The 19,822-nt window shown below is 34.8% G+C and overlaps 1 protein-coding gene across 2 annotated transcripts in view; it reads left to right on the top strand.

Annotated features, from left to right (window-relative positions):
- The window catches only part of PKN2 (protein kinase N2), a 129,302-nt gene that overhangs the window by 102,091 nt on the left and 7,389 nt on the right, over nucleotides 1–19,822 (top strand). Inside the window, exons 9-18 of one of the 2 annotated variants that reach the window (XM_058716679.1) lie at nucleotides 138–281; nucleotides 600–675; nucleotides 1,269–1,443; nucleotides 1,680–1,806; nucleotides 2,288–2,418; nucleotides 2,501–2,576; nucleotides 2,656–2,747; nucleotides 9,139–9,315; nucleotides 13,928–13,990; nucleotides 15,430–15,506. In XM_058716679.1, coding sequence (XP_058572662.1) covers nucleotides 138–281; nucleotides 600–675; nucleotides 1,269–1,443; nucleotides 1,680–1,806; nucleotides 2,288–2,418; nucleotides 2,501–2,576; nucleotides 2,656–2,747; nucleotides 9,139–9,315; nucleotides 13,928–13,990; nucleotides 15,430–15,506 — 1,138 coding nt within the window. The remainder of the gene's footprint in view (nucleotides 1–137; nucleotides 282–599; nucleotides 676–1,268; nucleotides 1,444–1,679; nucleotides 1,807–2,287; nucleotides 2,419–2,500; nucleotides 2,577–2,655; nucleotides 2,748–9,138; nucleotides 9,316–13,927; nucleotides 13,991–15,429; nucleotides 15,507–19,822) is intronic. The other variant, XM_058716680.1, reaches the window with a different exon arrangement.

Genomic DNA, 19,822 nt, shown 5'->3' with positions numbered 1-19,822 from the left:
TCTTTAAAATAGTGTACCTTTTGTGTGTGTTATCTTTGTTTATGTATTTGTATTTTATATTTTTTGTGATATTTTATTCAAGTGTGTGTCCAATCATGTCTTCTCTGTTATCTTTATTTTTTTTTTAATTATCCTAGTCACGTGAACTGGAAATTTCAGTTTATTGGCGTGATTGGCGATCTCTGTGTGCTGTAAAATTTCTGAGGTTAGAAGATTTTTTAGACAACCAACGGCATGGCATGTGTCTCTATTTGGAACCACAGGGTACTTTATTTGCAGAGGTAATAAATATATTTTATTAAACGTACATCACTATAATTGGAATTATATATGTAGGCAGCATGACATAGAAGTAGAAAGAGAATTAGGCTGAACATTAGACAACTTGAATCCTTGGCTCAACTCTACTACTGCACAAGTGTATTACCTTAAGACAAATCATCATCCTCTCTAGGTCTGGTTTTTCACCTAGAAAATGAGAAGTTGGGCTTAAATTATATCTAAGATTCTCAAGTTTTCAGTACTTAGGAGTTTAGTGAATGTCATGAAGCATAAATCCAAAGCTATATTCATGTCAACTTGAATTTTCTTCACTGCAGGTTACCTTTTTTAATCCAGTTATCGAAAGAAGACCCAAACTCCAAAGACAAAAGAAAATTTTTTCAAAACAACAAGGTAGTTACTAAGGAATCAAATACAGTTTATTTTGGTGTATTCTTAAATATAGAAAACCAACATTAAAAGTAATACCCAACTTTGTTTTTTGTTTTCCTTTTATTCATTTCTAACTTTTTATTAAGGAATATTTCAAACATATCCTAACAGACTAATACAATGTACCATCACTCATCTTCAACAGCATTCAACTCATGGCCAGTTTTGTTTCACTATAGCCCATCCACATACTACTTTCTCAGATTATAAGAAGCAAACCTAGACCTCCTATTGATTCATCCACAAATACAGTTAGTATCTCTAAAAGATAATTCTTTTATTTTTAGAGAATTGTTTTTTAAACCTTAGCCACATATCATTCCTAGACTTAAAAAAAAAAAACAAAAAGCAGTTCCTTCTTATTTATTTTTAAAACTATTTTCACTACTTTTCACCAGCCTTTAATAACAAATAGTTAAGAACTATTTTTAAGTGACAAATTTTGTTTGTTCTTCATAAATTATAAACCAATGAATATGAATTTTTAAATTATGGCTTTTGGTAATATATAAAAAAATTACTTATTCTATTTTCTTTATTCACAATATCCATAGGCAAAACATTTCTCAGAGCTCCTCAAATGAATATTAATATTGCCACTTGGGGAAGACTAGTGAGAAGAGCTATTCCAACAGTAAATCATTCTGGCACCTTTAGCCCTCAAGCCTCCGTGCCTGCTACAGTGCCAGTGGCTGATGTACGCATCCCTGAACTAGCACCTCCAGCTGGGTATGTGTCTTAAGATTTTTAAGCATCGCTTTTATAAAATAGTTACTGTAACATTCATGCATACTGCTTACAGTGGGTCTAGTAAAAATCTGATTTTTTCTAAAGAGTATTTTGAAATTAGTGTTCTGCTTACTTTCAAAAAGTAAAAAAAAGAAAAAGTTTGCTCTAATTTTAAAGCTACTTAAAATATATACTTTTGATTTCCGTTTTTGGTGAATTGCTTTATCTTCTATAAGTGATTCTACAGTAACCAAATTGGACTTTGATCTTGAACCTGAACCTCCTCCGGCCCCACCACGTGACTCTTCCCTTGGAGAAGTAGATGAATCTGCTGAACTAAGAGATTCAGATACACCGAGACAGGCAAGGCGTTTTAAACCTCGTATAATTCCTTTTTGCCAAATGAATTACCAATAAAAGCATCATAGTGAATGAGGTGTACATTTCAGTTAAAAGTTGCATGTGTGAACTATGTTTTTATGTTTCTTGTGAGTGAAACATAAAACCTCTGGATGCTCATGGGCCAGTAGGGATTGAATAGATTGCTGAAGCTAAAAGCATAGGAACATGGTTGGTATAAGATGGTATATTGCCTTACTCTTCATCTTCTAACTTGGTTAACATAATTTCAGAATATTCATTGAAGGTGACGATAATGTGTTCATTTTTCAAATTTTTTAGGCAAGTGTAATGTAGAATTAACAACTCTTAAGAATGAATGTCCATTATCTGGATTTTACTTTTCTCACTAATATTTTTATTGACTTTTGACATTTTTAAACTTTACCAAATAAGTTGTTTTCTTAATGTTTCTATGATTTAATGAGTATTTAATATTTTATAGGATTCAGAAGCTGTTTTTGCTATTGAGAATGACAGAAATAGTATACTTCCAAAATCTCAATCTGAATATGAGCCTGATATTCCTCAACCAGGCCTAGGATACAGTGGTGTTCGAGAACTTGAGGATAGAAGGTAAAGAATATGTATACAGCTTTGCTACTTCATGTTTGGTCCCATACTTTTTCCTTATTTTTAATTGACATACCGTTTTCAGATCTCAACAGATGTTTCAGTTTAATCTCCAAGACTTCAGATGTTGTGCTGTCTTGGGTAGAGGACATTTTGGAAAGGTAATCTTTTTAAGTTTTCTTGGAATGACTTTAAAAGTAATAACTCAAATAGAAAGTACCTATTTTAATCTCATTTCAGGTGCTTTTGGCTGAATATAAACACACAAACGAGATGTTTGCTATAAAAGCCTTAAAGAAAGGAGATATTGTGGCTCGAGATGAAGTAGACAGGTTAGTTTTTTTTTCACGAAATTGTTTATTTTTCTAAAGTTTTAACATAAGATCATGAAAATTGATGTATATTTTATAACAGCAAAACTTTCCATTTCTATAATACATGAAGAATCTAACTTAATGTATTTGTACTTGATGTAAGATAGGCATTAATTACATTTTTCTCTCTAGTCAACGTCCCCTTATGACAGTTTACAGGTTAGTGTGTACCAAAGAAAGATGATGAAATGTTTAAACCACTTCTGTTAAGTTTTTCATACTTGGAGATGGTAAAGTGTTTAGATGCAATAGGAATTGTTACTCATCTGTGGTCGGGTGAAACTATTTCCCATTTCATACTACCGAAGTAATACACTGTCGTTTACAAGTAACCTGAACTTCATTGAATGGTTAATGTATTCTGCTTTATAAAATGCACATATATCTACTTTTTCTTTCATTTTTCTTAAAACGGTATTTTTTGACCAGAGCATCTTACCTTTCTGGGTTTAATAAATGTAAGTTGATATTGATACATCTTTATGTACAATTTTTAAAATGCAAGGACTTTGGAGACAATATTGTAATTAGGTTAGAGAATATGCTTTAGAAAGACTTATGTTAACAAAGTGACTAAATACAAAATTGTATAACAAGTGGCATATTTACATGCTGTTTTTAAAAATTTTTTTAACTTTTTATTTTTTGAGAGAGCATGAGCAGGGGAGGGGCAGAGAGAGAGGGAGACACAGAATTCCAAGCAGGCTCCAGGCTCTGAGCTGTCAGCACAGAGCCCGACGTGGGGCTCAAACCCAAGAACACGAGATCATGACCTGAGCCGAAGTCAGATGCTCAACGAACTGAGCCACCCAGACACCCCACAAATGGCATATTTATTACAGAAATAGACTTCCATTTGATATTTACAAGCAGGATTTTTTTTTAAGCCACTTGGGAGCATCAGTTGATATTAATAGAAGACAGCCCTGGACATGAAAAGAGCCTGGTACTAAGAATGAGAAGACTGACTTATCTACTTCTGGTTGTTCCTTCTTAATTAAGGACTTGACCCCAGAGCAATTCACTGAACATCTTTAAACTTCAATTAACCTGCATATTTTTAAAACATATTTTTTTGGTAATGCTTGCCTTAATTATATTACATGCCATTGTGTGTGTGTGTGTGTGTGTGTGTGTGTGTACACACACACACACACACACACACACACACATAGTAAATTGCTATTTTTAGTATTTTTTCCATCATATGGGAAGTTCTTAGAATTAGGATAGATCTTGGAAATGAAGTTTTCCCTATGTAAAAAAGAAATTTTTCCCTTTGGATTTGCCTATTTATTTTTTACCTGTTTTTCATATCCCTCAATTACATCAAAATAAACTCTTGATATGTAAAACTATTCAGAGACAATTTTGCTGAATATTTATGCAATATTCTGTGTACCATGTGGTATGTTTAGAACTATATTTTTATTTTACAGAAATAATTGGTTAAAGCAAACCTTTAATCACACTGTCAGTCTGTTGATAACTATAATAATAGATGAGCCAAATATTTTTCTTTTATGGAAGAATGTTTCCTTTATTCCAGATCTATGAATGGTAAATTCATTGTTTTCCAAAAATAATAATATACTGGTACTACCTCTGTTAATCCTGATGATTTGTATAGCTTTCCGCTACATTGTTACTACTTTGAGCCAAGTCTTTACAGAAGAACACTTTCTAATTAAATCTAACAGAATAACATTAATATTACTATTAATGAAGAATGTCCAGATCTGAGGATGGAGCTTTAGCCAGAATCTAGGCTGTTACCCCTACTGAAAATTAATCCAGCCTTGTTGAAAAGTTGAGGAGTGATCCTTACCCAACTTCAGTTATAAATCCATATATTCTACAACATGGAAGTAAAATAACCTCCAGTAGGTATACAAACAGAGAAATGGAAAATCTCGATAGAAATTTGAGGAAGGCATCAAAAACTAGCAATTAGGGCACCTAGCTGGCTCAGTCAGTTAAGCATTTGACTCTTGGTTTCAGCTCACATCAGATCTCACCGAGCCCTGCTTTGGGGCTGGCGTGATACCTGCTTAAGATTTTCTCTCTCCCTCTCACTCTGTCCCGCTCCCCTGCTCCCACGCGCTCGCTCTCTCTCTCTCTCTCTCTCTCTCTCTCTCTCTCCAAAAAAAAAAAAAAAAAAAAAAAGATGAAGGCAAGAAGAAATACCTTAGAAAATTAAAAAATCAACATATTTTGAAAAGTAATACATATTTATAACTTGTAATTCTGAAAGTAAACAACTCAAATTAAACTAATAAACAGAATCCTTTATATTCACTTCCTAATTCATCCTTTTAATAGATCCATAGAATTCAATCTTATTATATCTTACTGACTTTTTTTTTAAATCGATGTTTCCAAAATATTTGATGCTACTTAATGACAGTTTTTCTTTTGATGTTTTCTTTCTCTAGTCTGGATTTCATTATTTTACTTCAAAAACTGCCTTCTTTTTTTTTTTCCCAACTTTTTTTTTTATTTATTTTTGGGACAGAGAGAGACAGACAGAGCATGAACGGGGGAGGGGCAGAGAGAGGGAGACACAGAATCGGAAACAGGCTCCAGGCTCCGAGCCATCAGCCCAGAGCCCGACGCGGGGCTCGAACTCACGGACCGCGAGATCGTGACCTGGCTGAAGTCGGACGCTTAACCGACTGCGCCACCCAGGCGCCCCAAAAACTGCCTTTTTAAAATTTTTTAAAAATATTTTTTTTAAAATAGATCATAGAAAATTGCAAATCAACCTCTTTTTAAAATGAAAATTATAGGCTAACTCCAAAGTAATGTAATTCATGTACAAAGATTACATTCTCCACCTACCATTCACAGAACATTCTCTGTGAGTCTCATTTATGCCCAGTCCTGAGTAAGAATGATAAATTTGTGTCCCTGTAGTGCCTCCTCACTCAGCTTCCTTTTCTTACCAGTTCATATTTCAAGACAACAGAATAGAGCTGGAAATACCATTTTGCAGTCATAGAACAAAAGCACAGCTAAACATATATATGTACCTTTATATTTAAAAATTTATATATAAATATGATTCAATCCTAAGATCTTAGCTTTATTAACAATGTTGTTTTCCAGTGACCAAAATAACTATTTATACAAGTTTTTAAGTTTCTAGAACATTTCATAAGGTAGTGTACTTTGTGTACATAAGGAAGTACACAAAAAATGTTAGGATGAAACTAATCACTTAGGGAAATAAGACATAAGTGGATTAGTTATGTAAATAAAAGAGGCTAGATATGCTTGGTTTAAAATAAACAGTACAGACAGGAACAGCTCAAAGGGGAGCATCATGGGGTGCTGATGGATTTAGGTCAGACCTTATAAAAGAGTTGGATTTGTGTTCTTCCTTGGCTGATGGAAGATACTGGGGAATATGGGGAAAAGTTAAATGACAATTTAGAGGGAAATGTTCTGGATAGAAGGAATAAAGTTTGAAGTTTTGAGTAAGGTTGAGTTGTTTCATGAACTTTTAAAGGAAGTATACAATTTAGATAAGGCAAGGAAAAGTTAACTCTTAACAGCATAACTTTTTGGTGTGCTGTAAAATGCTTTAAATTATTGTGACAATTTTGGTCTATAAAAAGCCTGCCTCCTTTAACTAAGAGTCTGAGACATGTATCCAGTCTTCATCAGTATTGCTGGTCCTCATCAAAGCATTCCTGTGAATGGCATTAAAGCCATTTAGGAGGCATTCTGATCAACAATTCTCAATCTTTTATATCATTTACATGTTCAGCACAGGTCTAACCTAATACCTAATACACATAAGAATTAGTGATTGACCCATAAATATAAACCATATAGACAATGAAGAGACAGTGTTTGCCATCTACTTGAGCCCAAACATCTTGTCATTTTGTTTTTATTTTGTCTGAATATTTTATCTACAGTGCCCAAAATTTAGGTTGATTTTGTGAATCTGTTATTTTAGAAGCCATCCTATCAGTCTTAGATCCCAGTTGGACATTATTTTCCGTTAAATTTTGGTGGTGATGAAAATCAAAGCTATTAACTTTTTAAAAGCCCTTTATGAATTTATTTCTAATAATGACTTAATTTGTAATAACATTTAGAAACCTTGCCAAATATATGTAGACATAAGCCTAAAGCTTTAAAACAATTGTAGTGGTGTTTCCTGTTTCTGAGTATGTATAAAATTATAAACAGATTGTGTGAAATCAGAAGGTAAGAGTTAGAATGTGACCTTATTAAATGGAGTTTAAACACTATTTCATAATAGCTGGATTTACTGCCAGTATTTAAAACTGAACAGATGTTTCAGTTCATAATCCAGAAGACAACTATATTAACATAGCATTAAAAATTCCATGCTCCTTCGGGGCACCCAGGTGGCTCAGTCAGTTGAGTGTCCCACTTCGGCTCAGGTCACGATCTCATAGCTTGTGAGTTCGAGCCCCATGTTGGGCTCTGTGCTGACAGCTCAGAGCATGGAGCCTGCTTCAGGTTCTCTGTCTCCCTCTCTCTCTACCCCTCCCCTGCTCATACTATGTCTCTCTCTCTGTCTCAAAAATAAACAAACACAGGGGCGCCTGGGTAGTCGGGATACACAAATAAATACTTATCTTTAAAATTACCTTTTTAAAATAACTCCTTCTTGGGGCGCCTGGGTGGCTCAGTCGCTTAAGCGTCCGACTTCGGCTCAGGGTGTGATCTCGCGGTCCGTGAGTTCGAGCCCCGCGTCAGGCTCTGTGCTGACAGCTCAGAGCCTGGAGCCTGTTTCAGATTCTGTGTCTCCCTCTCTCTGACCCTCCCCCGTTCATGCTTTGTCTCTCTGTCTCAAAAATAAACGTTAAAAAAAAATTTTTTAAATAACTCCTTCTTAAAAGACCCAAAAGAAAGAAGAATGGATCTACCTCCCTCTTAACATTAGCTAAAGTTTGGTGTTTTGAAATTAGCAATAATAACAAAAATCTAAGAAATGTTTTAATTTAAAAATAAAAGCATTATTAATACTTTTTTAAAACACTAAGGTCAGAAAAGTGTCTATTTTAATTAGAAACATAAATATAGGGTCTCCTGGCTGGCTCAGCCAGCTAAGCATCTGACTTCGACTCAGATCATGATCTCGCAGTTCCTGAGTTTGAGTCCCACGTTGGGCTCTCTGCTGTCAGCACGGAGCCTGCTTTGGATCCTCTACCGTTCTCTTTCTCTCTCTGCACCTCCCCTCTACATGCTGTCTCTCTCTCAAAAATAAACAAACATTAAAAAAAAAATACACATAATCTAATTGTTAATAAAATGTATATTAATAAGTTAATTCTAACTTGTATTTGAATAATATTTGACCTGGTTTTCTTCTACTTTGAGTTCTAAAGTCAGGTGGATTTACTAAATATTTTCAAGGAAAGGGAGAAAGGTATTTTTTGCTATGTAGGCAAAATTAATGTTCCAGGGTCTGTAAGTTTGATCATTGTTCTTTGTAGAAGCTTGTAAGAGTCACAAGCTGCTACAAAGGCAAAACCTGTGATTGCTATAGATTTTACAAATTCGATCATTCTCAAGGAGCTTCCTTCAAGCATGTTAATTAATAGAATTCTCAATGTACGTCTTTATTTTCTAGTCAGCCTTGTAAATTAAAATTTTATGCATCATATCTTTACCTTTTAACTTCATATATTATTTGAAAAAATATTTGAATACTATAGCTTATGAATTATAAATACTGTCCTTGAAATTACCTTCACCACAAATTTTACATTTTTTAAATTATTCTTTGGGTCAGTCTGTTCTCTCACCAATTCCCAATAAAATCACCCCTAAGTAAGCCTTTTTTTAATTAACTATAACCAATAGCCCTGTATGTACTACTCTGATGCTATCGTTGTCAACTTTAATTTTTATGTCATTCTAATCATATATTTTAGTTTCCATTAATATATTTCTTTTTTTCCTTTTTTTATTTTGAGAGAAAGAGCATGAGCAGGGGAGGGCAGAGGGAGAGAGAATCCCAAGAAGGCTCTGCACTGTCAGTGCAGAAGCCTATTTGGGGCTTGAACTCACAAACCATGAGATCATCACCTGAGCCGAAAATCAAGAGTCTGACGCTTAACCAACTGAGCCCCCAAGGCACCCTGAGTTTTCATTAATATATTTCAGTTGAAGTTTTATATATCAAGTAGACCAAATTTTTCAAAGCATTTATAGCAAAACTAAGGCATATTTTATGGTTTTAAAGTTCTAATAGGTAAGAACTTTGCTTATTTTAGAGTTCAGTAATTTTTTTAAAGAATGTTACCTCCAACCAGAACTTTTTTCGAAAAACCTATTGATTTTTAAATGTTTTCTCTTACAGCCTGATGTGTGAAAAAAGAATTTTTGAAACTGTGAATAGTGTAAGACATCCCTTTTTGGTGAACCTTTTTGCATGTTTCCAAACCAAAGAGCATGTTTGCTTTGTAATGGAATATGCTGCCGGTGGGGACCTAATGATGCACATTCATACTGATGTCTTTTCTGAACCAAGAGCTGTGTGAGTATGCTTTGGACATTTCTCTGAGTTTTTTCATGACAGATTTTTTGCTAGGAAGGAGAAGGTCTCTCAGTTTCTTTTTTCTTTCCAAATGGAAAATAGATTTCTGCAAAGAATATTAGAACTCTACTTATTTACCTCTTTGCTACATATAAATGTATCTATTGTACTTTGTTCATGTTGAAAATTTTATGGATTACCCTAAATCACACTTGATAATTTAGACGAACAGTTTAGGTTCATTTTAGTAAAATACCTTCTTTTTCTATATTTTCTTCCTGGGAAATGCCATCTAGAACCATGGCTTTATTTATTTATTTATTTATTTATTTATTCATTTTACTTTTTTTTAGAACTATGGCTTTAAATACTTAACTATACTCAAAGTACATTGTTAAGTGAAAAAACATAATATAAAAGAGTCTTTATCAAGTATTTGTATGAAATATTTGTTTTTGCATTTTAAAGGGTAATAATTAATGTGTATTAAGTCTTTGCACGTGCTTAAGATATCTCTGAAAGAATATAAAAGAAATTCATATGCATATAGCTTCCAATGAAAGGTATAGAAATATGCAGACTTTTCACTGTATTTTTGTAGTTTTTTAATTTGCTATTATATGAAGGTTGTGCTTCTTCAAATGCATAAAAATAAGTAATTGGAAATGTTTGAGATTAAATATAGATGTGTATATATTTTCCCCTTACTGTTATCCCAGTTTTATCGCTCTTAAATGGTGAAGCTAGGATTTGATCTTAGGAAAGTGCTCTGAATAGCCACACTCTGTATGCTGATGTTTACCAACTTTGTATCTCCAGCCCTGACCTCTTCCCTAAACTTCCAACTCTAATAACATTCAGCACCAACTTGACTTTTCCCTTCATATGGCTAACAAGTATTTCTCTTTGCAGACTGAATTTCTGATTTTTCCTATTTCCCCCAACCTTACCCACTTGTCCCAAACCTGCTACTCTTCTAATCTTCTCCTTAATAAAAGCCAGTAGCAGTTGTTCAAGCCAAAAGATAGGAAGTCATTTTTTTTTAAAGGTTTTATTTTATTGAATTCCAGTTAGTTAACATACAGTGTTATATTAGTTTCAGGTGCACAATATAGTGATTTCACCAATTTCATGCGTGGTACTCATCATAAGTGCACTCTTTAATCCCCATCACCTATTTAGTCCATCCTCCCATTCACCTCCCCCTCTGGTAACCATCAGTTCCCTATAGTTAAGAAATCTATTTCTTGGGGTGCCTGGGTGGCTCAGTTAAGCGTCCAACTTCGGCTCAGGTCATGATCTCCTGGCTTGTGGGTTCAAGCCCTGCATCAAGCTTCTTGCTGACAGCTCAGAGCCTGGAGCCTGCTTCAGATTCTGTGTCTCCCTTTCTCTCTGCCCCTCCCCTGCTTGCGCATGCTCGTTCTGTCTCTCAAAAATAAGTAATAAACATTAAAAAAAAGGAAGAAATAGATTATTTCTGATGGTTAATGAAACTTTCAAAATGGAGACAGAAGCCAGAAAGTAAAAGGCATTTCCTGAATATTTAAAAATTAAAACCAGAGCATCTGGACTATGCCTAGCCTGTCCCACCTGCACATGGGAATTTGTTTTTGTTTTGATATGTACCCCCACCCCCCTTTTAAAAGAAATTTAAAATACAGTTCTCCTTTAAGGAACTTTTGTTTTTGCTGAGAATACAAATCATGTACAGATGAAACAGTTAAGCCCAATGAAATACAAGAATAAAATTCCAGAGCACCTGGGTGTCTCGGTCGGTTGAGTGTTTGACTCTTGGTTTCAGCTCAGTTCATGATCTCGTGGTTTCTGAGATTGAGCCTTGTGTCTGGCTGCACACTGATAGTGCATGCTCGCTCGCTCTCTCTCCCTCTCTCTCTCTCTCTCTGCCTCTCTCTCTCTCTCTCTCTCCCCCTCTCAAAGTAAATAAACTTAAAAAAAAAAAAATAGAGGCACCTGCGTGGCTTGGTTGGGCATTCAACTTCAGCTAAGGTCATGATCTCGCAGTTTGTGAGTTCGAGCCCCACGTAGAGCTCTGTGCTAACAGCTTAGAGCCTGGAGTCTGCTTCAGATTCTCTGTCTCCCTCTCTCTCTGCTCCTCCCCACTCATTTTGTGTGTGTGTGTCTCTCTCTCAAATAAACATTAAAATATAAAGAATAGGGGCGCCTGGGTGGCTCAGTCGGTTAAGCATCTGACTTCAGCTCAGGTCACGATCTCGCGGTCCGTGAGTTCAAGCCCCGCGTCGGGCTCTGGGCTGATGGCTCAGAGCCTGGAGCCTGCTTCCGATTCTGTGTCTCCCTCTCTCTCTGCCCCTCCCCCGTTCATGCTCTGTCTCTCTCTGTCTCAAAAATAAATAAAACGTTAAAAAAAAATTTTTTAAATATGTATATAAAGAATAAAATGCTACATTGCTGTACTTCAAATTTGAAGTACCTCACTCTGATTAGATCCCATTGGATTAGATCAGATCTCACCTCAAATGTTATTTTTTTGAAATCCTTTCCTGAGTACCCTATCTAAAATACCACTACATCACTAATGTCCAAATCAGATCAGTCTTAACGCTGTTTTCTGTTATCTCCATAGCACTTTATTTCTACCTGAAATCATCTATTTATTTTTTATCTTTTTATTGTCTATCTCCCCTCATTAAAAGGGAGGAGGATGTCTGTTCTGTATATTAGTGGAACACCTGGAAGTGTGGTTGCACATATTAGGTGATCAGTGAATTTTTATTGACTGAGACTGTGGTATCAAAAATAGTTTGTTTCCTAGCTTTGTACCTTTACACAGAGTAGTTACTCTCTCTGAAAGCTTCATTACGTTTCTGTAAGAGATTTAAAGCTTTGATTTGAAGATTAAATAAGCTAATAAGTGAAAATATATAACATATACCTGACACATAGCATAGTAAGCATTTAGTGAAATATATATTTTAAACAATATACCCATTATTTGTTGGGTGTCATTAGGGTGATTTGTTTACAAAAAATGAAATAAAAGAGAAATCAAGGTATTTTTATAATTGTTATAATACTGTTTTGTTACCTAAATAAGTTAACCAAAATCTTATGTATAAAAATAAGCAATTTTAGAATCATATCTGTTTGAATGGGACTTGAGCTAAATTCTTTAAACTTTCAACAAATAATTATGTAAGATCTAATGTATAATTAAATATTTCTAAATACTTGCACTTTAAAATTTTTCCAAATTATGGTCCCATTTTTTGTTAAATAAGGGAACACATGACATAGCTAAATTATCTACGTGTGCATTCTAAGAGTTCGAAGAACATTCACCAAACCAATAAGAGTAGTTAGTTATCTCTATAGATGGTAGTGACACTGGGGTGAGATGGATAGATGGATGAATGAAGTATTGTGCTTTGGGGCCAGAGGTATTATGTGTACTTGACAGAGAAAATACCTATGTATTACTTGCATAATTAAAAACTGATTCTCCTAAGTGTTTCCTTATAGACTATTCTGCACTGAAAACACATCTGCATTTTTAAATTCATGTATTTATTACCTCCTTTCTCATTTAGTAAGCCTGCCATGTTTCAGGCATTATTCTAAACATTTAGGATAAATACTGCAAAAGACCCTCATGGTCCTATTCCTCAAGAGTTAATATTCTAGCTGGACTCAAGTTTGCCTAAGATCCAAACCCATTTACCCAATTTCTTCACCAGCCCCAAGACCATTCAAAGTCAACCTAAGTCAACCTCATTTTCCCCACAAAACTTTGGCTATTTCTCTGTCTCTTTACCTATTACTCTTTACACTAAGGAAATCTTAAGAGTCATCTTAAGTTTTTCTCTCTCCCTCATCCTCTGCTGCTAGGGAGACACCAGTCTTGTGCTAATTTTAAAGTTTCTTTTGAACCCATCTCTTTATTCTCTTTGTTGCCACTACCTTGGAGGTTCTCATGGTCTCCCATCTGTGCTACCACAATAGCCTCATCTGTTTGTTTTTCCTCTGGGTATCTACCTACTTCTACTCCAGCCTTCATACTACCCTCAGAAAAATCTAACATAAATGTGATCGTTCTGCTCTGACCTAAATGGTGTGATTCTCTACTGCTGAAAATAGAAATTTCAGTATCCGTAATATGGCACTTAGGGTCCTTCACAACTTGACTCCAGGCTGTCCTTTCAGCCTTGTCTCCCACTTCTTCCCCATTCTTTACTTGAGCCACAAAAAACTTGTTATTGGTTACCACAGGTGCCTTTTACACCTCTGTTGCTTTCCATCCTAGGGAATGCCCTGTATTTCCCCCCTGAGAGTTCTGCCTTTTACACTGTCCTTCTGCCCTTATGGTAAATTGTATTTTTCCAGATCAAATGTCTACTCTGAGGACTTTAGCGATAGGCAAAGTTAATGGCTCCCATTGTAGACATTGTATTTTTCTTAGTTTTTAATTTTATCCCTGATTGTTAGGACATGTCTTACTGTGTCTGGCATATACTAGGGACTAAATAAATACTTGTGAAGTTAGTTTACTACAGAATTCTGCTTTGGAGCATAAAATTATAAACTGGGATTCAACAGCAGTGGAATTTATTGAACATCTTTTTATTTCTTCAAACAGATTTTATGCTGCATGTGTAGTTCTTGGGTTGCAGTATTTACATGAACACAAAATTGTTTATAGGTGAGTAAAGTTTTGATGCTTTCTAATGGCTTATTTTGGTGTGAATTTGAATTAAAAATAATTAAGGATATTTTGTGTTTAACCAGCTTTTTAATTTTCTCTTTCAAATGATAAGTGACCTCTAAAAATTTTAAACTCCAATTTTGAAAGAAATAGTTACACAATAATTATGTGATGAACCTCTTTGTTCCTATTCTTCTTCCCATTACCTAATTAAAATAGTCAGATTATAAGTTGAGCTCTGATAACAAAATTCACTAACAATATTCATTCTGGTGAATATTTTACATCCAACTGAGCCACTGCAGAAAACTTTGATAGACCAATACTACTCAGAATTTGTCCATGATAAAATAAGTAGCGTGTACCAGAGTATAAAACATCACCCTGCTTCCTTAAGTCTTGCTGTCAACTAAACACTGTACTTGGTGACACAGTTGCCTTATGTACTAATATAAGCTCCTTATCAAGTTGCAGACTAGCAACAAATAATAGCCCAGCAGCCAAGCAATGGACCACACTTTGAATAGCATTGCTCTAGACTAGACAAATTCAGGAAGGCTAGTAAGGAGACCATAAACATCAGTGTATTCAAACTTCTAACAATATATCCAAGGTGAGTGTTTCCTCATGGCCCTGTTTTACTCTCAAAGGATAAAATATTTTTAACTTAATTTTTAATCAATTTTTAATTTAATCAGTTTTGGTCAGTGATAGCTTTCTCTTTATTTCGCATTATTCTCTTAGAATAAGGCTGGTTAAAACTGCCCTCTTGATACCTTGACAGTCTTTTCTTACAGATGGTGTGTAGAAGAACTTCAAACTTAGTCCAAGTCAGACTATCACAAATAACAAGTTAATAAAACCAAAGTTAAAAATACTTGAACTCCTTCCACGCTTTAAAATACATATTTAAGGGGCGCCTGGGTGGCGCAGTCGGTTAAGCGTCCGACTTCAGCCAGGTCACGATCTCGCGGTCCGTGAGTTCGAGCCCCGCGTCAGGCTCTGGGCCGATGGCTCGGAGCCTGGAGCCTGTTTCTGATTCTGTGTCTCCCTCTCTCTCTGCCCCTCCCCCGTTCATGCTCTGTCTCTCTCTGTCCCAAAAATAAATAAAAAACGTTGAAAAAAAAATTTTTTTTAAAAAAAATAATAAAATAAAATAAAATACATATTTAAATAGATAAAACATTCCTTTTAAAAAACATTCTTTTCTGTATAGTGGAGAAAATTATTCAGACATTATATTATGTAGAGTAATAAAAAGGAAGAAAAGTGAACATTTGTAATATATTTAAATCTCAGATCATAACATGAAAAACTCATTTTTAGTAAAAAAAAAAAAAAAATACAGCTCCTGTTGAAATTATTTTTATCCTACATTATCTACTGATTTTATTGATTTTTTTTCATTTTGCATTTTTTTTTTTTATCCTGAACAGAGATTTGAAATTGGATAACTTATTGCTAGATACAGAGGGCTTTGTGAAAATTGCTGATTTTGGTCTTTGCAAAGAAGGTAATTGGATATTTTAAAGTTCCTTTTCTAATGGATTACTATTCCTTTGTACTTTGGTATTTTTCAACTTTGTCTATGGAAAGCAAAATGTATTTTTAACTTTATTCTTTGTTAAGACATTATGCACTGTTCATGTAATCTGATTATCACATTATTAAGAATTCTGTGGTTATGAATAAGGTAGGTTTTCAGAAATCATAATGTAAAACCTAAGATCCTCTTTGTATGGGGGCGCCTGAGTGGCTCAGTCAGTTAAGTGTCCGACTCTTAATTTTGGCTCAAGTCATGATCTCCCATGCTCCACGCTATGCATGGTGCCTGCTTGAGATTCTCTCTCCCTCTCCCTCTTGACTCTCCCCCACACACGTGCGCATGCTCTCTCTCTCTCTCTCTCTCCCTCTCTCTCTTTCTAAAAAAATAAATTCTGTCACTACTCTGAGAAAACATTGGTTAGGCCACCAATTTTTTTTTACTTTGCTGGGACTGTACAAAGTAAATTACATAGGCCTGATGACTTCTGTCCAGCTTCTTAAAACTGCTAACATTTTTAAATAGGAAGAAAATATGCATATATCTCAGAATCTTGTCTATATATTCAAAAGTAAATAAGTAAACTGGGGAAATATGAATCAGAGGTGGCTTAAGTATAAAGACTGTAGGTTTAGGCTCCTTACAGTCCTAGGTTTGAACCCTGGCTTTGCCACTTACGTGCTGTGTCTTTGGATGAGTTACTTTGAATCTCATTGAGTCTGTTTCCTCAAATATAAAATCAATATAGTGCTTCTTGTTTAAGAGTATTTCAAGAATTGGATATATGTGACACAGTGTCTAACATATAGTAAATAGTTATTGTTATCTTGACATTTAATTCATTACATTGCATTGTAGTGAACATTGTGTTCCCCCTTTTGCACAAGCTTCTTGTTCCTCGGCTTTGTTTTCATAGCACAGTATAGTGCTTGGCACATCTGAAGTATTCAGTGAATATTCAATTAATAAGCAGCTGGATGAATAAATGAGTGAACTTTGTAAATATATCACCATCAGTTACCCACCAGCCTCTTAATTTGAATTCAGTAATACTTTTTTTCCCCTTATTGGACTTTCCTGTATTAAACACCGTTGATTTAAATGCCTTTGTTCCTCAGTTTGTCCTTAGCCTGTTGTTCATCATTGCTAGCTTTTAACTATAAATAATAGGTTAATGATTCCAAAATCTATTATTCCTTTCCTAACATAAATATTCGACTGTCTACTAGACAGCTTTGGTTGAATAATGCATAGGTACCTCCAACATTATACAACCAAAAATAGGTTCTTTTTTTCAGGTAGTCCAGTTCATAGTTGATGGTGCCACAATCTTCTCACAGTCTCCCTATTTGAAAATGTACTATCATCCTGGACTCTGTTCTCTTTCCACATCAAGTTAATGACCAAAATGTGCTGACATTTACCTCCGTAATATTTCTTAAATTTTTCGTTTCCCCTCTACTACTGCCAGCTGTCCTCTTGTTTTGAAAAACTAATAGCTTCTTCAACTTTCCTGTCTCTAGATTTTTTGTCCAGCAAATCAACCTGCCATGTAGGTGCTAATAACATTTTTTGAGCACTTAATAATTGCCAAGAAATTTACCAAATTCTTCATATGCATGATCTCCTTTAATTTCTAATAGTCTTGTGACGGTAGGTAGTAGCGTTAACCCCCAGCATATAGATGAGGAAACTAGCCTTTGAGGTTAGACAGCTTTTCTAAGCTTTCTAACTAGTGGCAAAGCAGGAATTTAAACCCAGATTTTTCTGACTCTTAAGAGCCTGTGGTTAACTCCTTCCTTGGAGTTTAACCAATTTGAAGTCCTAGCCAACTGGGCCTACTTTCACCTTTTTTTAAAAATACCAGGACAGGGGCGCCTGGGTGGCTCAGTTGGTTGGGCATCTGACTTTGGCTCGGGTCATTATCTCGCAGTCCGTGAGTTCAAGCCCCGCATTGGGCCCTGTGCTGACAGCTCAGAGCCTGGAGCCTGCTTCGGATTCTGTGTCTCCCTCTCTCTCTGCCCTTTCCCCGCTCACACTCTGTCTCTCTCACTCTCAAAAATGAATAAATGTTAAAAAAAATTAAAAAAAAAAAATACCAGGACAAGGGTGCTGCGTGACTCATTTGCTTTGAGCAACCAACTTGCTTTCAGCTCAAGTCATGATCTCACGGTCATGAGATTAAGGCCCACATAAGACTCTGTGCTTGTGGAGCCTGCTTAAGATTCTTTCTCCTCCTACTTCTCATGTGTTCTCTCTCTCTTTCTCTCTCTCTCAGAAAAAAAAAAAAAAAAGAATAAATAAATGACAATAAAAATATCAGGATAAGAAAATTTACCAGAATGAATGAAATATGATAACTACTGCAGTTGACATATATACTACACTAAAATGTGACAGATTTCATACTACTACTACTACAACTATAAACGAAACAAAAAATTAAGAGTAGTTTTATCCTGAAAATAGGGAGTTTGTAATCTCCTCTGGTTTTTATCAAAGCATAAAATAAAAATCAAGAAATATTAGTTCTATTTTGGTCTTAATTAACATTTTTTAAATTTTGGCCAAGTCACGTAAAAGGTTCGTGTAGAACCTATGTAGATACTGTATCAGCTCTTTTTAAAAATAATATTTTATTGAAGAAAAAATAAGTGTGACAATGTTATTAAAGAAATTTTGCAAAAACAAATTTTTCCACCCTTCTGTGCTAAGGTATTTAATTATGCTCTTCAAATCTTGGTCCATAGACTCCCAAGTTCATTTGAGATTTTCAGTCATTATAAATGCATACCTTTTAAAATTTAGAATTGAGAGCTTTTCTTTCAAATTCTTTCCTAAGATGATGATTATAAGGAGCTTTTAACACTTTAGAATATATTGAGACATATTCAATATGTAGAATGTGTATTTGATTAATATATTACTAAATTATGATAAATAAAATTAAAATTATGAACTAAACAAAATTTACTAAACTAAATTATAAGAAATATAAATTTGTGAACTAGTTAAAAGATTAATACTGTATGTGTATATGGCACCATTGGTTAACTCCTTTTTTATTTTAAGTTTTTAATTTTAATTCTGGCATAGTTAACATATAGTGTCATGTTAGTTTCAGGTGTACAATATAGTGACTCAACAATTCTTTACATTATCCAGTGCTCATTACGATAAGTGTACTCTTTAATCCCATTACCTATTTCACCCATCCCCTCCACCCTCTCCACACAACTCTGGTAACCATCAATTTGTTCTCTATAGTTAAGAGTCTCTTTCTTGGTTTATCTCTCTTTCTTTCCCCCTTTGTTCATTTGTTTCTTAAATTCTACTTGTGCATGAAATCATATGGTATTTGTCTTTGTCTTTCTCTAACTCATTTCACTTAGCATTATACTCTCTAGTTCCCTCCATGTTGTTGCAAATGGAAACATTTCTCATTCTTTTTAATGGCTGAGTAATATTGCATTGTGTGTGTGTGTGTGTGTGTGTGTGTGTGTGTGTGTGTGTGTGTATGCATATGCATGCCACATAGTCTTCATTCATCTACTGACGGGTGCTTGGGCTGCTTCCATATTATGGCTATTGTAAATAATGCTCCTGTAAACAGAGGGGTGCATATATGGTTTCAAAGTCGTGTTTTTGTATTCTTTGGGTAAATACTCAGTAGTGTGATTACTGGATCATAAGGTAGTTCTATTTTTCATTTTTTGAGGAACCTCCATACTGTTTTCCATAATGACTGCACCAGTTTGCATTCCCACCAATAGTGCACAAGAGGGTTCCTTTTTCTCCACATCCTCATTAATACTTGTTTCTTGTGGCTTTGATTTTAGCCATTCTGACAGGTGTGAGGTGATATGTTATTATAGTTTTGGTTTGCATTTCCCTGATGATGAATGATATTGAGTGTGTCTTTTGGCCATCTGGATGTCTTCTTTGGAGAAATGTCTGTTCATATCTTCTGCCTATTTTTTAACTGGATTATTTGTGGGGTTTTTGGTATCGAGTTGTATCAGTTCTTTATATATTTTGGATGCTAACCCTTTATCGGATATGTCATTTGCAAATATCTTCTCCCATTCAGTAGGCTTTTAGTTGGTTTTATTGTTTACTTTGCTCTGCACAAGTTTTTATTTCAACGTAGTCCCAATAGTTTACTTTTGCTTTATTTCCCTTGTCTCAGGAGAAATATCTAGAAAGATGTTGCCACTACCAATTCCAGAGAAATTGGTCTCTTCTAGGATCTTTATGATTTTAGGCCTCACATGTAGGTCCTTAAT

The sequence above is a fragment of the Neofelis nebulosa genome, chromosome 2 (assembly GCF_028018385.1).
Source record: "Neofelis nebulosa isolate mNeoNeb1 chromosome 2, mNeoNeb1.pri, whole genome shotgun sequence".
In the NCBI taxonomy this organism is placed as follows: Eukaryota; Metazoa; Chordata; class Mammalia; order Carnivora; family Felidae; genus Neofelis; species Neofelis nebulosa.
Note: the sequence above shows the minus strand (reverse complement) of the source record. Positions and strands in the feature narration are given on the sequence as shown.